This window comes from Xyrauchen texanus, chromosome 16, assembly GCF_025860055.1.
Source record: "Xyrauchen texanus isolate HMW12.3.18 chromosome 16, RBS_HiC_50CHRs, whole genome shotgun sequence".
NCBI lineage: Eukaryota > Metazoa > Chordata > Actinopteri > Cypriniformes > Catostomidae > Xyrauchen > Xyrauchen texanus.
In genome coordinates this window covers 33,107,827-33,130,065 of record NC_068291.1, presented here as the reverse complement: position 1 = coordinate 33,130,065, position 22,239 = coordinate 33,107,827, and the positions used below count along the sequence as shown (strand labels likewise).

Below are 22,239 nucleotides of genomic sequence, written 5' to 3'. Positions count from 1 at the left end.
GATAAAGAAATGTTATGATATGTCAAATCAACAAAATAAAAACATATATATATATATATATATATATATATATATATATATATATATATATAAATAACAGTATATATGTCAAATATATAATGAACATGCCTTCTAAAAATAAATATATAATTTCCTTTGTTATTCAATGTTTGCTATGCTACCACTTAGCTGTTTGAAATTGTTTTCTACATATTTCTGCACATGGAAGAAACACACATAACAGCTGCTGCAGCCAATTTCTTTACAGTAACAAACTGTCAGCAGTATCAGATCACTGTAGCAGTAAAAATATACAGAAACAACAGCAATAGTCACCCATGAAATACAAAGCTGTCAGGTTCTCTAAATGAAAATACATTGAGCTAAATTATTAAGGTTATTGCACAATGTTGACAACTGCTAAACACAAAACTCAAACAGATCAAATTGGAGAAGAGCATTATGGTAAAAAAAAATAAGTATTAATGTTTGCATACATTTCTCACCAATCATTACGTTAAACACACCTCACACATCAGTTGAAATAGAGGAACTAGTGAGCAAAATAGCAAATCTCAGAATGCACAACACATCGAACCTTGAGGCAGATGAGCTACAACAGCAGAAGATCAAGTCTGGCACTTTATTAGGACCATAGAGTTCCTAATAAAGTGTTCGGGGATTATATATATACAGTATATAGTAAATACATACTGTAAATATAAATAATTATTTAGAATTCATTGACTAGAATAACAAAACCAAAATGTTTTGTAGAAAGTAACTAAAAGTAATATGTAATATGATTACTTTTAAAACAAAGTAATCAGTAATGTCAGTAATCTGATAACAATTTATAGAGTAAGTAATTAGTCATGTGTAGTGGATTACTTTTTGAGTAACTTACCCAACACAGTTCAGCACACACTTAAACTTTTTGCATTGTTTAGTTTTATGGCTTAAACTTTGATTGTCTTTACACAGAACAAGAGAAAAATACGACCATATTAATTTACTGAAAAAGTCAGACCTATTAATAATGTCATTGCTATGCTCATTGTTGTATATGATGACCAGGCTTGACTTGTACTTAAGTATCTGTCCAATAAAAAATAATCAATAGGGGACACAAAGGGCTTTGTGGGATTAGGTAGTCTATGGCAGAAACTCACATCTTCTGTCCCAGTTTTGCTTTCTGTGTGACAGAAGGAGAAACAGAGAAACAGATCATGGTTGTAATACAATTTTAAACTGGTAATAGTAAGTTGTTTCATACAGTATGTCTATGAAGACTATAGACTATAAAAAGGTTCATGTAAAAGAGCTCCAAAAATTGTTTTTCTATGGCATTCACCTTTATTTTTAAGTGTGTTTGTGTGTGTGTGTGTGTGTGTGTGTAGCGTGTATTTATCACTTTGTGGGGACCAAATGTCCCCATAAGGATAGTAAAACCCGAAATTTTTGACCTTGTGGGGACATTTTGTCGGTCCCCATGAGGAAAACAGCTTATAAATCATACTAAATTATGTTTTTTGAAAATGTAAAAATGCAGAAAGTTTTCTGTGAGGTTTAGGGGTAGGGTTAGGTTTAGGGGATAGAATATAAAGTTTGTACAGTATAAAAACCATTATGTCTATGGAAAGTCCCCATAAAACATGGAAACACAACATGTGTGTGTGTGTGTGTGTGTGTGTGTGTGTGTGTGTGTGTGTGTGTGTGTGTGTGTGTGTGTGTGTGTGTAAAAAAAGCAGGCAATGAAATTGTGTTTTTAATACATACTATTCCCGATGCATGTTTAGGTTTTACATTGTAAGTAGCCTTCTCTCGTGCCTGTTTGAAAGTCTCTTCTGCTGCTTTCAACCTAATATACACATATGTACACTTAGAATTAGACCAATCAACTTTCCATCAATCAAGACAGATATGAAATTACATTGACAGACGATCACAGAAAAAATAGAAACGAGAAAACGATTTTCCTTACCTCCCCTGCAGAAGACTTTTATTCTCTCTCTTCCATAGTTCCTTAAAATCTGATGAAAACTCATGCCACACTGAAAATAATGTGTTTGGCGAAACCTCTTTCTCTCCTGCCTTAGGCTTGATGGAGAAAAACACGCTCAGCTCCAGAAAACTGGAAAGCATTCAAAGAAATGCATGACATTATGAACACAATATTACAAAAAAGATTAGAAAGTATACACATAGGAACTGTGAAATTGATCGGCTTACTTCAAGCATGTGAAATGTGAAATTTTAGCTTATAAAAATAATGCTCTTACATAAAGAACGACAAGTGCAATTTTTTTTGACTTAAGCAACTTTTTGGTATGCAAGTCTAGCACTTGGAAGGAAATGCAGGAATGAGCAACATTTTAGACAAAGAACACAAAAGCATTTTATATTAATTTACTTCATATTTGCTTGTTCTTTCCATTCTAAAAGCCAAAGTTTAAAAAAAATGGCCCCTTTTTAAAGGAGACAATCTACTCAACGTCGATCAATCTCTGAGAATTATGCTATTAGTACCAGAAGTGAGAGTATAGCATGGATGCTCATGCACAAACACACACACATACATAGGAGAAATACACATGTAGAGGAGACATAACCAATTTGACACAGTAATAAGTGAACTTGGCAAGGTTAACCCAGTAAGACAACTTACATCCTCTGCGTGTCAGTGAGCTGTCTTTCCTGGAGCTCCAGCTCTGTCTTGGCTGAGTGAATAAAAATATGACAGAGGCACTGTAAACATGACACAGTCTATTGATTTTTTTTATTTTCTTACAATTATTTGAACTGCTTGTCTTAACAATTTTTTTTTACACAACATGTTTTTTGTGTATTTATGTCTCAGAGCGTACACACGTGCACAGATTATGACAAATATAAACCCTACGAAATCTGATTATACATAAACCAGTTGTAATCTAATGGCATAAAATAATAAGAAGCAAATCAAAAGCATTAAAGGAATAGTTCACCCAAAATTTTTTATTCTGTCATGGTGTTAAGATCCAAGAATTTTGGTTGAAGGTTCACAGTAGTATGTGTAATGTTTTGGACACTCAAATTTTACTTTGCCCTAGACTCTGTATTTTGGTTGATGGGGCGGTCATAAATTTAGGGGATAAACACAAAATTGGGTTCTGAGCAGTATCATGATTGGCAGACAAATTACTTTAAAGGGTAACTAAACCCTAAACCAACTTTTTTTAGTTAATGATCTGTAAGAATGGGGCTTTATTAGTACTGGTCATTGATTCAAGTAATTTTTTTGACATTTGTGTATAAAGTGTTTTAATTCTATAATATATTTTGTAAAAACATCTGAGTGCTGCCCTCTTCAGGTTGAACGGTGGCTACTGCAGTTGAATTTTCCTATTGGCTGTTTGTGGTACTTCGTGACGTAAGCGGTGACAGCTGACGTAAGCAGGTTCCAGCTCACCACGCCCTTGGTACGAGCTACCACGCCCATGGCAATATAAAAACCATCTCGTTTCGTCAAAACCACTGTAGCGAGTCAGGAGTTGGAATTGCGAGTATTGAAAACGATCAGGATAGAGTATTTTAGCATCTATTTAGCATAGCATTTATATAGTTATTTAGATTATTTCGTGTCAGCCTAGGTAGTTAATTAGCATATTTGTTAGTGTAGTATTGTTAGAAGCATAGTTAGTTAGTAGCATAGTATTAAGGCCAGTTAGGATAGCTTCAAGTTAGTGTAGATTATCTGTATTTAGTACAGTGGTCAGGATGGTACGTAGGTGTAGTGTTTCTGGTTGCAACAGCACTGCTGGACTGTATAGCTTTCCAGCAGACTTGGAAATTAGGCGCCAGGGGTTGCACGTCCTTGTTCTGGAAGACCATGAGTTCCGCCTAGAGCTGGAGGAGTGTGCAAACTGCATTTTACGCGGGATTGCTTCTCCAACTCAATGGAGGTGGAAATGGGCTTCTCCAAACAGCTCGCGCTGAAAAGCGACGCAGTGCCAAACGCTGCTCCTCCTGCATGGACTCCACCACCTCAGCGGCGTCTTGAGGTGAGTGATCATATATATTTGAATCACAATTTATGGTTAGGCTAAAGTTAATTCTCTGGGGTCGACAAATGCGCGTTCGCGATGCGGGAGTGTTAAACGTATTGCACCCTTATACATTGTATTACGGTATTGACTACCTGTATAGTTTTATTTGGAGGTATACGGTTTTGTACATGATGACGTTATGCTTTACGTCACATTCTTCTAAGTTGAGAGAACAGCTAACTGATGTTATGTTCAAATGAAGCTTGCTAAATAAAAATCCTGCTAAAAGGATAAACATCACTGAACAGCGTTTCGTTTGTTTTTCCTGCACGCGAGTGAAGGTGAATGCGCACTCGGATGCTCAACAGGGAGTTAAAACCGCAGTTTGAGCCAGCGGCTCGAATTGATATGACTCCGGCCCTGTGTCCACAGACAATTCACCCTCCTCCACTTCAGGTGAAGGTGGGGGAGAAAGGTCCTCGACTTCAAAAGACCGCTCCGTGGCAAAGCTACTTGCGTAACTCCAGTCACTCTCCATTTTAGAGTCTGACAGCAGCTGTCAATTAATCTGTCACTACGGGTCTCAGGTGCACGCCCCCCCGCTCAGCCCCGCCCTCGGTTCGTCCCCTCTATCCCCGCTGGGGTCTGCCCACTTTTCGAGCATTTTTCAAATATTGCTAGTGGGTGGAGTCAGACTCTGAGCAGGGGTTTAGTTACCCTTTAAGGGGATGGAAGTCGGATGGAGTGTTTTTGTGTGTATGATATGTGACCACAGTGGCATTTTTTGGGGGTCAGGGTGAAATTGGTGATTGCGGAAGGATATTATTGGGGGTTAAAGGTTAAATGTTGATTTGATGTTGTGCTTTTCTCTGTTGTGTATTTTTGAATCAATAAAAAAATTTGATCGGAAAGAAATTCTGTCATCGTTACCCTTGTGTCTTTCTAATCCCATATTACTTTTTTCCTCCATGAACACAAAAGGAGTTATTTACTGTATAGCAGTCCAAGTTGCTTTAAATTCCAAATTATTAAAGCAAATGGCGACCACGGCTGTCAAGCTAGATTTTGAATGCAAGATTTTCAGTGAATAACACCTTACATTTCAGTCTGTTCCTCACAGAAAGCTATTGTATGGCTTAAAATATAACACACGAGGTGCTTTTTTTTATCCTTTTTTGGAGCTCATGTAAGCATAGTTCTAGCGGGAAGTCTCGCAGCTGTACATCATCACACCATTATCTAGGTAGCTCCTAGCCGATCATATATCAGCCCTTGCTTAGGTCTGTTTACAATCTATCACATTGATGTTTCCGTATGCCAATACGGACACCGTCACCTCCCCACCGCCACCAGTTGGGTCCTGTCCTTCACAGGGGATAGCTCCTCACCCCCTGCCTCCTATCTCCGGCAGGATCTGACAGTTCGAGTAGCAATTTCATCAGACTGCAGAAAGGGGCGATGAAAGAGACTTTAGATGTCATACCAACTTTACTTAAGTCTGCGAGTCTTTCTGACAGCAGCTCGGACATTCTACTAAAGTCATATCGGTTAGGAATGATATGAGGGTGAGTAAATAATGACAGAACTTTCATTTTTGGATGAGCTGTTCCTTAAAGCATGCATGGAGTTGACTGGAGGAGGAACAGATCTCTAAAGTCATTAAAGCGGTAATGTCAGTGTCACTTAATATACTCTATTCCCAGCTGCTTGGAGAGTCTCCTGTGATCCACTAATAAATCGACTGATGACTGCTGTATCCTTACACATTTTCACACCTCTCAACAACAGTTCTGTATGACCGGAGAATCCCCAGAACACAAATAACAGTTTTCCAGCTCTTCCTTTTGGCCTCATACACTGGTTCCAAGATAAGTTCTAAAATGTTTTGCGTCGACTTAAAAGGATAGATTACTCAAAAATGAACATTCTGTCATCATATTATTTACCCCATGTGACCCCAAATTATTTTAAATAACTTATTATTTATGTTGTTTCAAACCAATGTGACATTTTTCTTCTGTGGAACTTTTATTATATTTCTTTGCTAGAACTTTCAGTCTAACATCTCCTTTTTAGTTCAATGTGACAAAGAAATTTACTTTCTTTACATACGGTAGCTGAATCACCCCCATCCCCACTCCTGTTTATTATATTTCATACACTAATACTCAATGCAGTTTGGCATCTGAGTGAAACAAATTTTCTCACTGCATTCTATTAAATGTGACCTTTCCAACGATATATATATAACACATGGCCATTTTATATTTTTTATGGTTATATCAACTCTGAATATAATTGTTGTGAAACCAAATGTGCAAATAACGAGAACGAAACCGTTCTTATTTGACACCAAATTAAAAAGCATTATTTAAGAATTGGTAGGATCAGCTATATGCATTTTAAAGTCGAGATTCTAAGCTTAAAATGACACTTATTTTGTTCAGATCAGTCAAGTGGTTTATTCATGTATTATGTCATTATTATATATTCATTGTTTTCTGTAGGGAGTGGCCCCCACTAGCCCATTAGGAGCTCAGTTCAATGAATCCTGTTAAAAATAAAACAAAATAAATAAAGGATTACAAAACCTTCTATAATTACTAAAAAAGATGTTGATAAAAAGATCTAATGCAATATGTAAGGAATAATTGACGACAGACCATTGAATTATTGAAAAATAATGCACACCCAAGGTGGTAATGCGGTCACGCCGTGCAGAGGTGTGACGTTGCATTATTTTTCAATAATTCAATGCTCCAGAGTCAATTATTCCACTTATACCATGGTTACTATACCTTAAGACATCGTTGTGTTTTATCTCAAGACATTTTCTGTTTTTTGTCACTAAAATGCTCTTGTGATTGGAACTACTTTCTTCCGCCACAGATTCAGCGTCTTGCTTTGATACAGTCTGAGCCTTCGTTGCTAGTTCGAAAAAGTCACTTAAAACTAGCAACAGAGGATAGCGAGGCTTGCGCTGCTTTACTGGAACACTTACTGGAGTAATAAGGTGGTGCATTTGAGCGTGAATACGTTTTTGAGGGATCGAAAGAGAGCAAACCGTAAACTGAGAGATATCACTTCTGGGATTGTTGCAGCTCTCGTAAGAAGTAACATCGCTTCGCCAAGATGTAAGTTTGAAAACTTCTCAGCAGCAGCGAGAGTCAACATTTTTGCATATAGCTTCTCCGAAGTAAGCCTTTACAACTGTTTTCAACTCTACTGAGATGCAGGTGTGCGCTGACATGATGGCTCTGTTTTTCGCTTGTGAGTGTGTGCGTAATACATATGTGTATGTGTGAGAGAGCTTAAGAGAGGGGAGGGGGAGCACAAGGGTGTTTCCCACAGAAATTTCAGATAATATAGAAATTGTTGTATTGATCAAGTGTATCTAGCTTTGATACAGCTCTAGCCAAAAAGCAGAACATGGCAGGATGCCCTGCTTTTCGGCATTGGCGGCTCTATTTGTTGTCGCGACTCAAGTCTGAATGTGTCTGTGCGGGTGAGACGAGAGCAAAAGAGAGAAAGAAAGAGAGGGAGCCAAGGATGCCAAGCATGCATTTAAATCAAAATAAAAATAAATGTAGGATATTATGGATATTTGTTGTCATTCTAATCCGATGTACTAAACCATTGTCTTTGTTTTAATTGGTTATTTTGTTGTGGTAGCCTGTAGGGCTCTTAGAAATAACCGAAATAGTTTGGCAAAGTGATATGGAAACGTTATGCTGTCAAGACCAGGACATAGCTGTGCGTTTACTTGAAGAATAATTGCACACCTTAGAACGTCCATCAACCTATCAGAATCAAGCATTCAACAGATCCGTGGTGCAACTTGTGATTATATATGCAATATGAGATATTTATAAACAATCTTAGGGGGCCGGTCATTTTTGACGAACAGAGCACAAGGATTAAATGTTCCCAACCTGGTCTCGTAGAATCACGCTACTATGCCTAGTTTTGCAAAATGATTTTTATATTTGTAAGTATTGGAGCACTTTCCTGGTAAAATAAACAGTACAGCAACAATGACTTTTATTCCCTTTCACAAAAATCACAAGTAAAACAGTGTTCATAACTCATCAGGACTGGGGTACCATTCCTGAAGATCACTCAAGTTGATACTGTATGTGAGATGAAAGTGTCATAGAAGAAACACAAAATGCCTTGGCTCCTTCAGCAACTGGACTTTGAATCTCACACGTTTTTATAACACTATCGGTTAGGTTTAAGGTTTGGGGCAGAGAGGAAGGTTTTGTTGTTTTAAAACTTAAAAGAGAATTAACCTTAAAAACCTAATCTGTTTAGTACTAAAATGTAACTCACTTTCAACACCACTCAATAGACATTTCACCTTGGAATGGCCACAATGCTTTTAAGGAAAATGAAAAATGTTGCCACAGTCATGTAATTTTCTTGAGATCAGGCATCATTTTTCTCATACTTAAATGTTTTGTTGTTGTTCAAGTTGTTGTTTTTGTTGTTATATTGATGTTGTTTGTTTCATTAGTTAAATAGAGGGCCAAAGTACCATGCTACTACCATGGTTTGGTAATTAACTTGAACTTGGTACCAATAGATGGTATTCTATGAAGTATCTTAGGGTACCATGGAAATACCATGGAATAAGTTTATGTTGATCATTCAGTACCACGGTATGTATCAAGGGCCCATAGTATTCGCACTTTATACCATCACTGTAACATGGTACCACCACAAGGGTTGAAAATCAATCTGGTGTCTAATTATTTTCATGATGTTGGGTTCTGTTAAAGGTTCTAGAACATCTGCATTCTTCTACTTATACCGGTGGAATAATATTTTCAAATTAAATGGCATATAATATGCAATATACAAAGCAAAATTAATGTTTTCCAAATTTGTTCATTCTTTCTTACTTAAAACGGCTAAAACTGTATGGAACTTCAATCTTAAAATGCTAAAATGGTTCATCTGGTAGCTATTCTATAATTTTGGCCATCGACCTTTTGTAAGCATGTTACTGATTTTGGCTTCTGCTGTAAATGGATTATCACATTGATTCTGTGCGCCCAGGGTATTAGTAGAATGGCCATAGACCAAACAGCATAACAGCCTCTCTCTCACTCACACGCAGTAGAGCCAGAGACTGTTACTCTCCTGGAGTTTCACAATAAAACAAATAACAATAAAATAAGAACAGCTCTTTTTTCCTATCCCTGTGTCTGTTAGCTCTAACTGGTGGCAGTATGGAGAGATGGGGATGTATTAGGGGATCTTTCTATGGTCATGTCAGTTAACTGAGAGCCGGGGTTCCAGGCAGAGGAAACCCACGACTCTCTAGATCAAAGGGAGAGTGCAAGGAGGGGAACGTTTAGTAAAGACCTCACCCAGTTACCCCTGCCGCCAGAGCACATGTGGTTTTTGTTATAACGGCAAATTTGAATACAGAGAGAGAGAGAGAGAGAGAGAGAATGTGAAGAGAGGAGAGAATGCATTAAAACAATGTAGTGAGGGTGAGAATGAGGGAGAAATTCCAAAAGAATGAATTGTGAGCGCTAATAGTGGTATTTATTTGCACATGCTATCTGTGTTGCTTTAGTGCCTGATTCAGTAAAGGAATTATGTAAATCAGGTAATTATTGTACCCACAAAATTGGTTGAGAATGCAATTTGCCTGGTGCAGTTCCCAATCTTGTCAACCTTGTTTCATAGAACCACGTAACTATAACTACATTTTTGCTAAATTATTATTTTGTGGCTCTTTGTACGTGTCGCTGCAGTTTGGCACTAAAACAACAACTATATTGATTTACTTACTCTCAAATCACAAGTAAAACCTCTTTAGTTTGACCTCTTTCTCACACAGTGCTATCTTGAACATCAAAACACTTTCACAATAGTGCTTTGAGGGCAATATATCTATGAGGGAAATATATGTTTAACATCTACATTAACAAGCTTGTACATGCAGTTAGTTAATGTAAAGTGTGATCAAATTACACACCTTAACTGGCATAGCGATGCACTTTGAAATGCAAAGGACAAAGGTGTCCTGATGAGCACAACACATGAGTCGAAAGTGTCATAGATGCACCACAAAATGACATAGTTGCTTCAGCAATTGCTTTTTTTAATGTCACTGTGGCGAGTAGGGTGGGGCTGAGCGGCGTCTTGGCAGAGCAAGGCCGGGAAGATAAGTGGTGAATGAGGTCCACCTGTGTGCCGGTCTCGCATTCCAGTGAGGGGTGCGGGAGTATTTAAGGAGAGGACATAGCGGCAGACGAGAGAGAGAGAGATGTATGAAGCTGCCTGAGTGTAATGTTGAGCTGGAAAGCATAACGTAGTGTGAGGCAGTGTGTTATTGTGTGCAGCTGAAAAGTGCAACAATAAATGTCTACGTGTTTTGTTAAACAAGGCCCAGCTTCCTCCTTTCCACGAACTGTTGGCCAGGTCACATTTGCGTTTTATGGCACTATCTGTTAGGTTTAGGCTTAAGCTTTAGTGTAGGGGTAGGTTTGTTTTATTTAAAACTCGATGGTGCATTAATAAAAAATAAAAAACTCATCAGTTTTTCATCTTAAATGTGCTTTTTATAACACTATCACTTAGGTTTAGGGTACAAATTAAGGGCAGTTTTCAATTTAGAACTCGATAGAGCAGCGCGAGACGTGGTGCGAGAATGCAAGGAGATCGTCTGTGTTCCATGACTGCTATAGGGTCCTTATATAATGTATAACGTGCAAGGAAGGGCAGCTGGATGAGTTTCTGGTGCCTCCCTAGGGTAAGATGGTGCCCCCCTAGGGAGTTGGTGCCCTACGCAGACTGCATAATATAGGAAGTGGCTATACTGCTAAAGTGGCACAACTGTTTAAAGCATTCTTCACCCATGTATTTTGGGGAGTGGTCGTGGCGTAGTGGGCAGAAGGTTGTAGGTTCGATCCCCACAGTCACCACCATTGTGTCCTTGAGCAAGGCACTTAACTCCAGGTTGCTCCAGGGGGATTGACCCTGTAATAAGTGCACTGTAAGTCGCTTTGGATAAAAGCGTCTGCCAAATGCATAAATGTAAATGTAAATGTATTTTGTGAATAAGGTGAAATAAAAGCCTCATTAACATAGACAGGTAAAGAATGACTTGATTTAAATAATCATGACTCAGAGCTATTTCAGTGCATTTATCACCTGGTTAAACTGTATTGTGGGTGGTCAGTGAATAAGGTTTTTGCACTGAAATACAGCATGGAAAAGTGGTACTTCAGTGAATTCACCCTTGAGTGTTATGGAGAGATGTTCCAGTTGACTCCAAAGTGAAAAATGAAAAAAAATAGTTTGTGCAAGGCAATTGAACATGATTGGAGTGCGAAACACAAAAAGAGGCCAGAGCAACACAGACATGACAGACAAGTGCCGACAGAAACAATCCTCAGAGCTACTTTCAACCCACAGACAGATCAGGCAGGTTGACTTAGACACACTTAACAGAGGAAATAAACAGAAGAACTGAAACTATATCAAACAAAGAGATGGATAGGCACAGAGACTGAGCGAGAGGAAAAGGGTGAAACAAAGATGGAGAACAGAGAAGGAAAATAAACAAAATGGAGAGAAACTATAACAAAACATGATCGCTCAACTGTCAAGCCCTTAGAGAGAATCAATACAATACGTTGCTTTGCCGAATACAGAGATGGGAGGTTTTTCATGTCTAGGTGGAAAATTAAGAGAAATTAGTGGGAATAATAAAATTAAGGACTCTCACTTTTCATGTCACTAGTTTTACACAAATAATGTTAGAACAATCAAATCTAGGTCAGTTCAGATCTATTTCCCAGATTTTTCCTAGGCTCCGAGAGTTCTCCACATTCAGTTCTGCTCTCACATAGGGCCACTATATATGTATGTGTCCATTGTTTCTTACCTCTAGTGAGACATTCTTCCATTTTGTCCTTAAATGGTTGCAAGAGCTCCTCAGATGAGACATTACACACTTTCTCTGTTTCTGCTGAACAGGCTGTAAAATCAAGTAGAAAATGGGGACAGAAAAATGAAAGCCAGGCAAGAAAGAATGCAAGGGAATGCATCACAATTTAATGATCTTTCCTTCATGTTAAATGTCAGAGCATCTTATAGCCTACAAAATAACGACTTGCCTAAATAACTTATAAAACCATTAAAACACTTTTGCTGACATCAAGTCTTTGTAAAAGGAACTGTTATAGGCCTAAAGTTGAAGTAACAAACTATTTACAAGCTGGTCATGCCATCTTAAGGTGGTCAAACCGGTCATGGTTAAGGAACTTTTATGGTGCTAAAGTTGAGCAGCCACATTTAAAATATTGCTTAAAGGACCAGAACAGCTTGTCACCAGCATATTTTGAGTTTTGGATGCTGATAACCATGTGCTGGAATATATAGCTTAAACATGGTAACTGGTTTCTAGCTGATCCAAGCTGCTCATTAGCTAGTCCAAACTGGAAGACCATCTTCAGACCAACAACAAATCAGCCACCAGCTGGTCATAACAGCTAAAGGTGGTCAAGCTGTTTTTTGGAATATGGTAGCTGGTTGGACAGTCAATGACCAGCGTGGACCAACTAGGAACCAACTTCCATGTTCCAAAATACAGCTACAATCTTAAACTGGACTTTCCAGGCTAGTGTCTCCACCAGATTACTTCACTCACTTAACCAGACTTCTTTGATCAACCAGCTTCACCAGAAAGCATACATACGTCAATCTTTATATTCAATAGTCAACAGCTTACATTCCACCTGCTAGACCAGCAGCAGACCAGAACGAACCAGCACAAACCAGCCAAGACAAGTCTAGCCTGATTTTTTCAGTCGTGAAGCTCCAGCATCCAATCCTACAGTGATCTCTTACCACACTTCATAGATCTATCACTTTAGAATAATATGTGCTATCTGTGACCTGCGCTAAAAGAAGCAAAGTAATCCCATCTCATGAACTTCTTTCCTTTGACACTCCTGTTTATTGTACATATGGAGTCGTACAGAAGCCCATGAGAGGCTTTACTGCTCTATCATTACAGTCCATGATGGATCAGAGTCTTGCATGCCAATCAACACAATGCAAACACACAGATGCTAATGTACCTTCCAGATGGATCACATGCCTTGTGAAGTCTACTTCAGTGCCCCTTCCAGCTGTCAGCATCAAACATCTGCTTTATTGCTTAGCCCAAATTGCTAATGTGGTGATGATCCATTTATTGTATGAACTTGCCGTAGTCTGCCATGCTAAGAGTGAAGTCATGCTTATTGGGCCATGGGGAGATTTTAGGGATGTGAAATGTTGAGGATTCTGAGAAAACCAGAACATTGCCAGAGGAGAAATATTTGTCTGTGTTAATCAAACCTATGCTTGATCTGTTACGCAGGTGTATGCAAAAACGATTTAGAGCATACAAATGCAGGAAAAGCACATTTACAATTCATCAACCACATGTATAGTGGGCTTAACTAAAAGGTCCTTGAAAGATTAACAATGCAAATCACCAACTAGGGATTCAGGCTAAGGTAAACAGATATATGGCTCACAGCAGGAGTGAAGCTAATAGGCTGTATAGCAATGCATCAAAAACCTCCCATCCTTCAATAGAAATTTCCATTTACCAAACGCAAATCCAACTCCTGGTAGTTTGACTGGCTTAAGTAAAACCAACTTACTTAAAGGATTAGTTCTCCCAAAAATTAAAAAAAACCTGTCATTTGTGTTCATGAAAACACTACAGAAGTTTGTGCTTGCATGTGGGAATTTGCACTGTCATGTGAAAACACATGCAACTGTGAACAAGCTTCTCCTTTGGACTTCGGTATGTGCAACAGATTTGAACAAGATATTCACCTAACCCAAACCCCTAACCCTTTCTCACCAAGAGATATTGTACATCTTCAGAACACTTGGAATATGATGCACATGTCGCATAGACTACTTTTATGATAGTTTTGGCAATTTTTTTTTAACTTTAAAGTGAGATGCTAATTGTTTTGAAAAACATATTCATAAATATTCCTAAAAAATCTCCTCTTGTGTTCTGCATATGAAAGTCATACAGGTTTGGAACAACTTGAGGGTGAGCAAATGATTACATATTTTTTATTTTTGGGTGAACTACTCCTTTAAAAACACTAGGCCTATGGTAGTTTTTCTCACCCTTGATAAATGATTCATTGTAAATGTGGTTTGATTAGGGGTGTGTTTCAATTTGACCAAATACACATCAGAGTGTTTTCTCGACAAGCTAAACAAGCCAAACATGCTGACAGTGGAATGTGAGTATTTCCACATCTGTGTGAGTGTGTGTCTTTTTTGTTGGCATTGAAATGTTTGCAGGGATTTAAACTTGGCTTTGAGCATTTAATCGGATTCTTACACCTCATTCACACTCTATCTTGCACTTAAGCTGGGTCATACAACCTTTGCCATGCAGCTAAAAGCTAAATCAATCTCAATGACCTTCTGAAGACCCTGATAAATTGCTTTACTGGTCTGGAGACCAAGTGGACAGTGTTTACGAGTAGTATAAGCCCTTTACCTACATACTAGGCACTCTTCAAAATAACACCAACATAGAAAAGAATGATAGGAATTCATTTATGATAGAATGACACCATGGTAAAATTCAAGCACAGTCAACCTGAGGTTAAGTGCCTGAGGTTAAGAACGAATAATGCCCGCTGAAAGCGTCATTTATTTTGTACTCGCTTGTTTTAGCACTCGATTTACTAAAGGAATTCAAGTAATGGTGCAAACGACCTGTGTTCTCCATTAGAAGGCTCACTGATTTCCAAATTGCTGTTTCTATTAGGCCAACTCCTGACTGCAACATTGATCAATACTCTAAATGTGATTCCTTAAAAGCTGGATAAAATGAAAGAGAGGGGTGGGTGGGGGGGGTCATTTTCAACACTTATCCAAGGGACTGCATTGTCGTAACACACATTTTGGCACCATTACACATTTGTAATTACATCTAGAATGAGAACTATAATTAGCCTTGTTTAAAAAGGTGTATCACAGTCTGTTGTATCTTCCATAGCACTCAGAACCATCCAGCAAGCTGGGGAATTGTGCAGTGCAAATGATATTTTCTGAGTGCATTGAATTAAACAAACTGAATGTGATTCTGTGTGTTTTGCACACAAGTATGCATATGAGTTTGTGTTTGTCCATATGTGTATCTGAGTATATATTTGTGCATGAGGACTTGTCAATATGTATGTATTAAATTAATGTGCGTCCACATCTCACCATTTAGATCTTTTCGCAACTTGCGAAGGTCACGTTGAAAATCTTCAAACTTCATCTGCGAAGCTTGAAACAGATCCTGAGGCTCTGGAAGCGGGTATATGCATGTTTCTTTACCTGCATCCTGATACATAAACACACACAAACAATGGAAAATCTAAAGCGAAATCATATGAAAACAGGATGTTTGTGTTTATTAGATCATGTCTGCACCACTGGTTTTGAAAACTGATTGATTGTGAATTGTGTCAAAATTGCATTGTGTGTAAAGATCGTTATCATTCCGAAAACAATCAAAGCATCAAACGCAACAAATTAATCTCAATAGCGTTCCATCTGTCAAAGATCAGAGCAGTTTGCATGCATACACATATGCACGCTCCTAAATTTGTTGCCCAAACACTAGAAGCACATCAACAACCTGCAGATCATATTTTGTCCATTTGGATAGGAGCTCGTAATCACAACATCTGGACCAACTTCTAACAGTATTTACAATACAGCCCTTTTAATCTGCGTCCAAAAAGGGGCATCGAGCAATCAAAAGGCCCAGTTCATTCAGAGCGGCCATTTGTCTCTATGGTGAAGGAATAGAAAGGCAAATAAAAGTGATGAAACAAAAAATAAAGCCAGTCCACCATGAAGAAAATGCTGGAAAAGATTCTAAAGGATGCAAGAGAGTGGAGGGGGGCATTAGTATAAACAGTTGCCGAAACCTACCTCATCAAAGTGTCGCAGATAGTAAGCAACTATGTAGGACAGGAGGCTCTGAGAATTATCCTGATGGAGGGAGAGAAGAAGGAGAAGAGAGATGGAAATAAACAAGGGAGAATAATCATTTTTCATGTTTTGTGACTGTATACACTCAGCATGCTTTAGTTTAGAAGTGTAGCTCAAAGTGTTTGTGAATAAGAGGCCAGACCTGGTGGCCAAAGTGCAAGTACGGGCCCACACATGCACACACAGACATACAGACCACATGGGATGTGGTTATAGACCACTGCCTTGGCATGGTATTGTATAGACCTCTTATTGTAAGTGATCCTGCTAAAATGTTCTGTTTATGACCTAGGAATTGAAAAGACCAGCTTTGACTGATATGGATTGCTGATTCAGGTTTCAGGGACATACCATGGTCCCATGAGAAACCTGGCCCCACATCTTTGAAGGCCCATTTCCACTCCTTGCTGGTCCTAGTGACAGAACACTTGGAAATTAGGAAAGACATATTTTGGTAGGCTTATGATGACTGTAAATTACAGACGCAGCAAATGTATTGACCAAATATTGGTATTGCTCATTATTGATTGTTTAAAAACAGCTAATGATCAAGGCTGATTATTTCCTGTAAACGATTAGCCTACAAGTCATTCTGTGTGAAAAAGAAAACGTCTCTTGTAAATAATTACTTTGACAATGACAGCAGATGTGCAAATTATAAGCTTTGTACTGCTAGAATTTCATAAGGTGGAACACCCGTTAAAACTTCTAATACAACTAATTTGATTGGTTACCTTAAAGCTTGACACAGCAAGGAATATTACGAGTTTTTAAAGCAAAGAGGCTGCTTCAGTTAAAACGGGAGAAGCTTCATTATTCAGAATACGGTTAATGAGAGTTAAAGGGATAGGTCAATCAAAAACTAAAATTCTCTAATTTCCTCAGACTTATCCCATCCCAGATGTAAGATTTCTTTCTTCTGCAGAACACAAAGATTTTTAGAACAATATCTCATCTCTGTAGGTCCTAAAATTGCAAGTGAATGGTGACCAGAGCTGTGAAGCTCCAAAAGCACCTAAAGGCCACATAAAAGTAATCCATTAGACTCCAGTGGTTAAATCCATATCTTCTGAAGCAGTATGACCAGTGTGGGTGAAAAACAGAAAAATATTTCAGATTAAAGTGAACCTTTTTACTATAAATCACAAAGTGGTGATTTATGGTAAAAAGGATTGATCTATTTGTCACTACATACATAGAGAATATAGTTATTATTTATCAACAGTTATTATTTCTAGTATCATATCGGCAGATGTTGTTATAAATTGTTGTATATCAGTTTTGGCACACACATTTTGTATAGGTGCATCACTATATACTGTAGCCAGTGGTCCTAGTGTTCAGCTTGCACTGTATACGTGAAGGACTGCATTAAATGTGTTTTTGTTACAACACACACTATAGCAATAATTGTGGCCATTTATATGGTGATGATGATTCTAATGATTATTTTGATGTCTATTATATCTGAATCTGAATTGTTACTCACACTGCTCTTGACATCTTTTAACTTGGGCAGGATGTCAAAGCTAAATCCATCTGCCTGTCCTCTGCTTCGGTTGCCCCCATTCATAATGTTCCCGAATGCTAGAACCAATCCTAGAACCTGTAGAACACCTTGACCTGATTGTAGAGCCTGATTGTAGAGTGAACAGAGGCAAGAGGGAGATTGCGAAGTACAGAGAGTGAAAAGTTTATTGTGTTTGGCTCCTGCACTAATAGATTTTTCTTCACTGTTGTCTAGCTCAAATTTTAACTTGAAATAAAACAATAGTAAAGCTGTCAGTGGAACCTGCCTGGTGTGCTTCATGTTCTTTCTCACCTTACAGACTCTCAGCAGTGTTTCCAGCTTGCGCTGGAGTGATGTAATACACTCTGTAAAGCTGGATTGGAACAGAATACAGAAAACTCTCTCAGAGAACTGAGGAACCTCTGACAGCTGCAGTAGAAACCTGACAGAGAGAGAGAGATGAAGAATGACAAAAGGAGAATAAGACAGACAGACTGACTAACTGACTGACTGATTGATTTTTGTAATTGTTAAAAGTTAGGGAACAAATGTATTTAACGTTGCACACACCATAATATGTATAATGTATTGCACACAACGTTGTGGAAAATCAGACTTGGGTTCTTACTGTTCAGGCTTGTCTAATGGTTTTGCATTCTCTTTGTCTTGTGACGACTTGATATGTTTCTTAATCTGATCCATCTCTTCTTTCTGAGCTCGCTGTGGACAATGCAGAAGAACAGAATTAAAGCACATTGAGAAAAATTAAGATGTCATTTAATTTTGGGACAAACATCTGAATGAAAACAAACCTGGCTAACACGAATTGTTCTAAAACAGGGTTATAAAAACAGACACCTCTTAACAGTTTGCTATCATGCGGTAATTATATTATAGTTAAATAAACTCTACTTTCTTAAGTGTGCATGGATTGCCTTTTGACCTTTGATTAACCACCTAACATACAGAGTGATATCTATAATTCAGTCTGTGCTTGAGTTAGTGAAAAATTAAAACAGAGCGAACAAGCAGGAGGGAGGAAAGAGGGAGGGTGTGTGTTTGAGGGGGTGTTCTGTGGTTTTGGTTGAAGGAGTCAGAGACAGCGTGGAGTCTCGCACACTAAAGAGAAACAACCTCAACATCTAAACTCAACAACACCGCCTCAAGCTACAGAGGGAAGGGGTAGGGAAAAATGGAGGGAAAGACCGTTTTCAGCAGAAGTCTGACAAAAAAAAAAAGTGTGGGAGAAAATAAATCAGTGACTAAAGTTTTAGTGATATATTTATATATAACATTGTACACACTCTTCTGTATTCTGAAATCAGGGATATTCTTGGTAACTACTTTACAATAGAGTTAATTCATAACCTTTACAAAAATGATTACATTATGTAGAGCAGGGGTGCCCAATATGTCGATCGCGATCTACCAGTCGATCGCAAAGGCAATGCTGGTAGATCGCACAAAATTTAAATGTACTTTCGTTAAATTTTAATAAAAATAAATATAATGTCTTTCCATCTTTTAGTTTCTGTCTGACTTGCACTTGACGAGTAAATATTTACCAGGCGATGTTTTGTTTATTCAGTTGCCATGACAACTAGGGTTGCGCATATGCGCCTTCCAAGGACTTCTGAGAAAATAGCGCGAAATTGCCATACTACTGCCCGGATTAGGCAAAACTGAATGGACAGCGCTCTGTTCTCAGAAGATTTGGGTGAACTAACCCTTTAACAGGTCATTAGTTAATTTACATTAAAATAGTTATGGAGAAATTATAAAACGTTTTGTGCAGATGCAGGACACAGTTGACCCTTTTCACAGACTAAGATGACACATTTCTGTTAGGGTTGCCAACTTTCCTCTATTATATTGGACATCCCATATATAGGCCAAATTTACGACATTCCATTTGGGATGCTTTATGCCTACGGACCCGTATTTTAGCAGGCGGCAAAACATCCCATTTTGAAGGCATGATGTCCCATCTTTTGTTCCCAAAAATTTTAAAAATAATGCAGACAGACATACTGTAGTATGTATGGTGTTGAAATAGCGATCAAAAATGTGTGAAGAAAGATCTGGCATCGTGGAGATCTGACGATGATGTGTGGTTAAGACACCCTGTCTTTATCTCATCATAATGATGTATAGTGCACCCTACGCACGCTCACACACAGAAAGAGTGTAAATGATCTCTCATACTGACAGCAAGATTTATGACTGTTGCTGCAATGCACATGCCATCTTGGTCTGCAAACTCATCAGCATGCACACACACTGATGGTGAAATCAGTACTTGGTCTTAACCAATTTGAACTGAGAGATCCGATGATCTTCCAAGAATCAGGACTGCATGTTTGATTTATGCCCCTCTACAGTGAAGTCAAACTGATGTAATCTAGAATTGCCAAAACGTTACATAACAACAGCATGATAGCTCATCCCTCTGCTCTGTCAACTTTGAGTTTTGAACTGTACTTTTTTTATTCTTTGAGGGAAAAACCTCATCCTCTGCTTTTGTCTTCCTCTAGGTCTATCTGTGTCTGCATGTCTCTCTTTTCACAGTCATTTTGTGCCTCTCTCTCTGTCTCTCTCTCTTTCTCTCAGACAGTGACAGGCACCCTGGCTCCATGGTAAACCTTACTCATTCCAGCGGTGTTTGTTTTGGTATTTAACACACATTTCCGCTGCTCTCTTTTGGAGTGGACTGCATCAAGGCAGAGTGCCAATATCACAGTGTCTGTTCATGTTCCTGTGCAGTTCTGAGATGTTTAACAGTTTAATGGGATGAAATTATTAAAATGTATGGAAATTCGTAAAAGGAGTATCAGGATTCATCATAGTTTTAGTGAACTGTTGTGTCCTGTCATGTGTGAACTTACATTTTCATACAGTGCCTGCAGGGTCTCAAGATCCACCACTGTGCAGTCCATGTTCAAGATGGCTGTCAAGAAGAGAAAGAAATAAAATGAGAATAACCTTCACTGATCGAACCATCAGAATACAAGATATATATACAAAGGATTTCTCAGACAAATATTTTAGTCACTGGCCAGTGAGAATTCAGAAAAATATGGAATACTTTGGATAGCTGTGTGCATTGACGGCATCACTAATATTTTTAATTTGCAATTACTTTTTCAAAGGTTTAACAAAGCAAAATCAACATTTTTTCAAGATGTACCTCCTGCTTAAAGGGATCCTGCTTAGTTCATCCAAAAAGGATAATCTGTCATAATTTACTCAACCTCATGTTGTTACAGCACCATATACATTTTTCCTTCTGTAAAACCCAAAAGGAGGGAGTTTGAAGGCAATGTTCATTGTTGCTTTTTTCCCCATGCAATGCCAATAAATGGGGACTGGAGCCTTCAAACATGAAAAAAGACACAAAAGCACCATAAATGTATCATAAAAGTGGTCAATACACCTTGAATTGTTCAGTCCACACTCATTGTAATAGCATGGAGAAGAGCAACTGGCACTTCAAAATTCCTTCTTTTGGGTTCCATGGAATTAAGAAAGTCATACTGGGGGGCCTGGGTTGCTCAGTGGTAAAGATGCTGGCTACCACCCTAGAATATCAGGGCATGCTGAGTGAATCACCAGGTCTCTTAAGCAAATACATTTGTCCCGGTTGCTCAGGAGGGTAGAGTCACATGGGGTAACCTCCTTGTGGTCGCTAAAATGTTGTTCGTTCTCGGTGGGACGGGCGAGTGGTGAGTTAAGAGTGGATGCCGGGGTGCTATGTCTCCGTGGCAACGCACTCAACAAGCCACATGATAAATTGAGACACGGAGACAGCAAAATTCGTCCTCCGCCACCCGAATTGAGGCGAGTCAAAACACGATCACGAGGACTTAAAGCGCATTGGGAATTGGGCCTCTATAGTCTAAAATCTATAGTTTTCCTTCAGTTTGAGCTTTATTGTTCATCCAAAAAGACAACAATAATAGTCTAATAATAGTGAGTTTCAATAACGTCAGTCTCCTTCATTAAAACTTGCATAACTTAAAATCCACTGATTTAAGTAGAATGTTTAAGAATTATAATCACAAAGCAGATCTATTGTATAATTTTCCTACAGATTTAAACTGCTGAGCATAGGCTAACCATTATCAGATAAGAGGGCAATAATAGCCTAATAAGTTGAGTTCAGACCAGGCATCAACGCTCCATTCAGTGCCAGCAAGAAAGCAAATGAAGTGGACAATAAACATTGAAAACAAAATTTAAAAGAGGAAAAAAAATTAAAAAATAAAAATGCCAGTTGCTTTGATCGCAGAAAGTAATAAAAGGACTCGTTTATGCTTAGTTCTTAGCATTTTCTTGGTTAATTTAAATGATAATAACTGGGGCCTCAGATACTCAGATACGATACGGTAATATTTCATTAAAATAAAATAAGAGACATTCAATATCTTTTCACAAATTTGGACAGTTTTTAAATATTTCTTGTTGCTTTGCACTCTCCAACACATTATTTGTGAACCAAAAACGTGTGTGGAAAAACACTTTGGTATAAAGTGTCATCACTTCATAAACTTTAGTGTATTTGGCAGCGCTGACACGAGTCATGTGAAAGCCCCTTAACGTGTATAAACATCACTCACTTTTACACATTAATCGTAGCTCTTCCTCCCTTTACTCTCCTTGATG

At 38.3% G+C, this 22,239-nt stretch overlaps 1 protein-coding gene across 1 annotated transcript in view; it reads right to left on the bottom strand.

Moving 5' to 3' along the window:
• Positions 1–133: 133 nt before the first annotated feature.
• Positions 134–22,239, bottom strand: part of fmn2a (formin 2a) — a 66,359-nt gene continuing 44,253 nt past the window's right edge. Inside the window, exons 7-17 of the mRNA XM_052145766.1 lie at positions 20,463–20,524; positions 18,206–18,297; positions 17,890–18,019; positions 17,557–17,703; positions 16,008–16,067; positions 15,291–15,411; positions 11,935–12,027; positions 2,669–2,720; positions 1,985–2,134; positions 1,780–1,861; positions 134–1,195 (exon numbers count right to left, since the gene is read on the bottom strand). Of these exons, the coding sequence (XP_052001726.1) occupies positions 1,169–1,195; positions 1,780–1,861; positions 1,985–2,134; positions 2,669–2,720; positions 11,935–12,027; positions 15,291–15,411; positions 16,008–16,067; positions 17,557–17,703; positions 17,890–18,019; positions 18,206–18,297; positions 20,463–20,524 (1,016 nt within the window). The 3' untranslated portion in view covers positions 134–1,168. The remainder of the gene's footprint in view (positions 1,196–1,779; positions 1,862–1,984; positions 2,135–2,668; positions 2,721–11,934; positions 12,028–15,290; positions 15,412–16,007; positions 16,068–17,556; positions 17,704–17,889; positions 18,020–18,205; positions 18,298–20,462; positions 20,525–22,239) is intronic.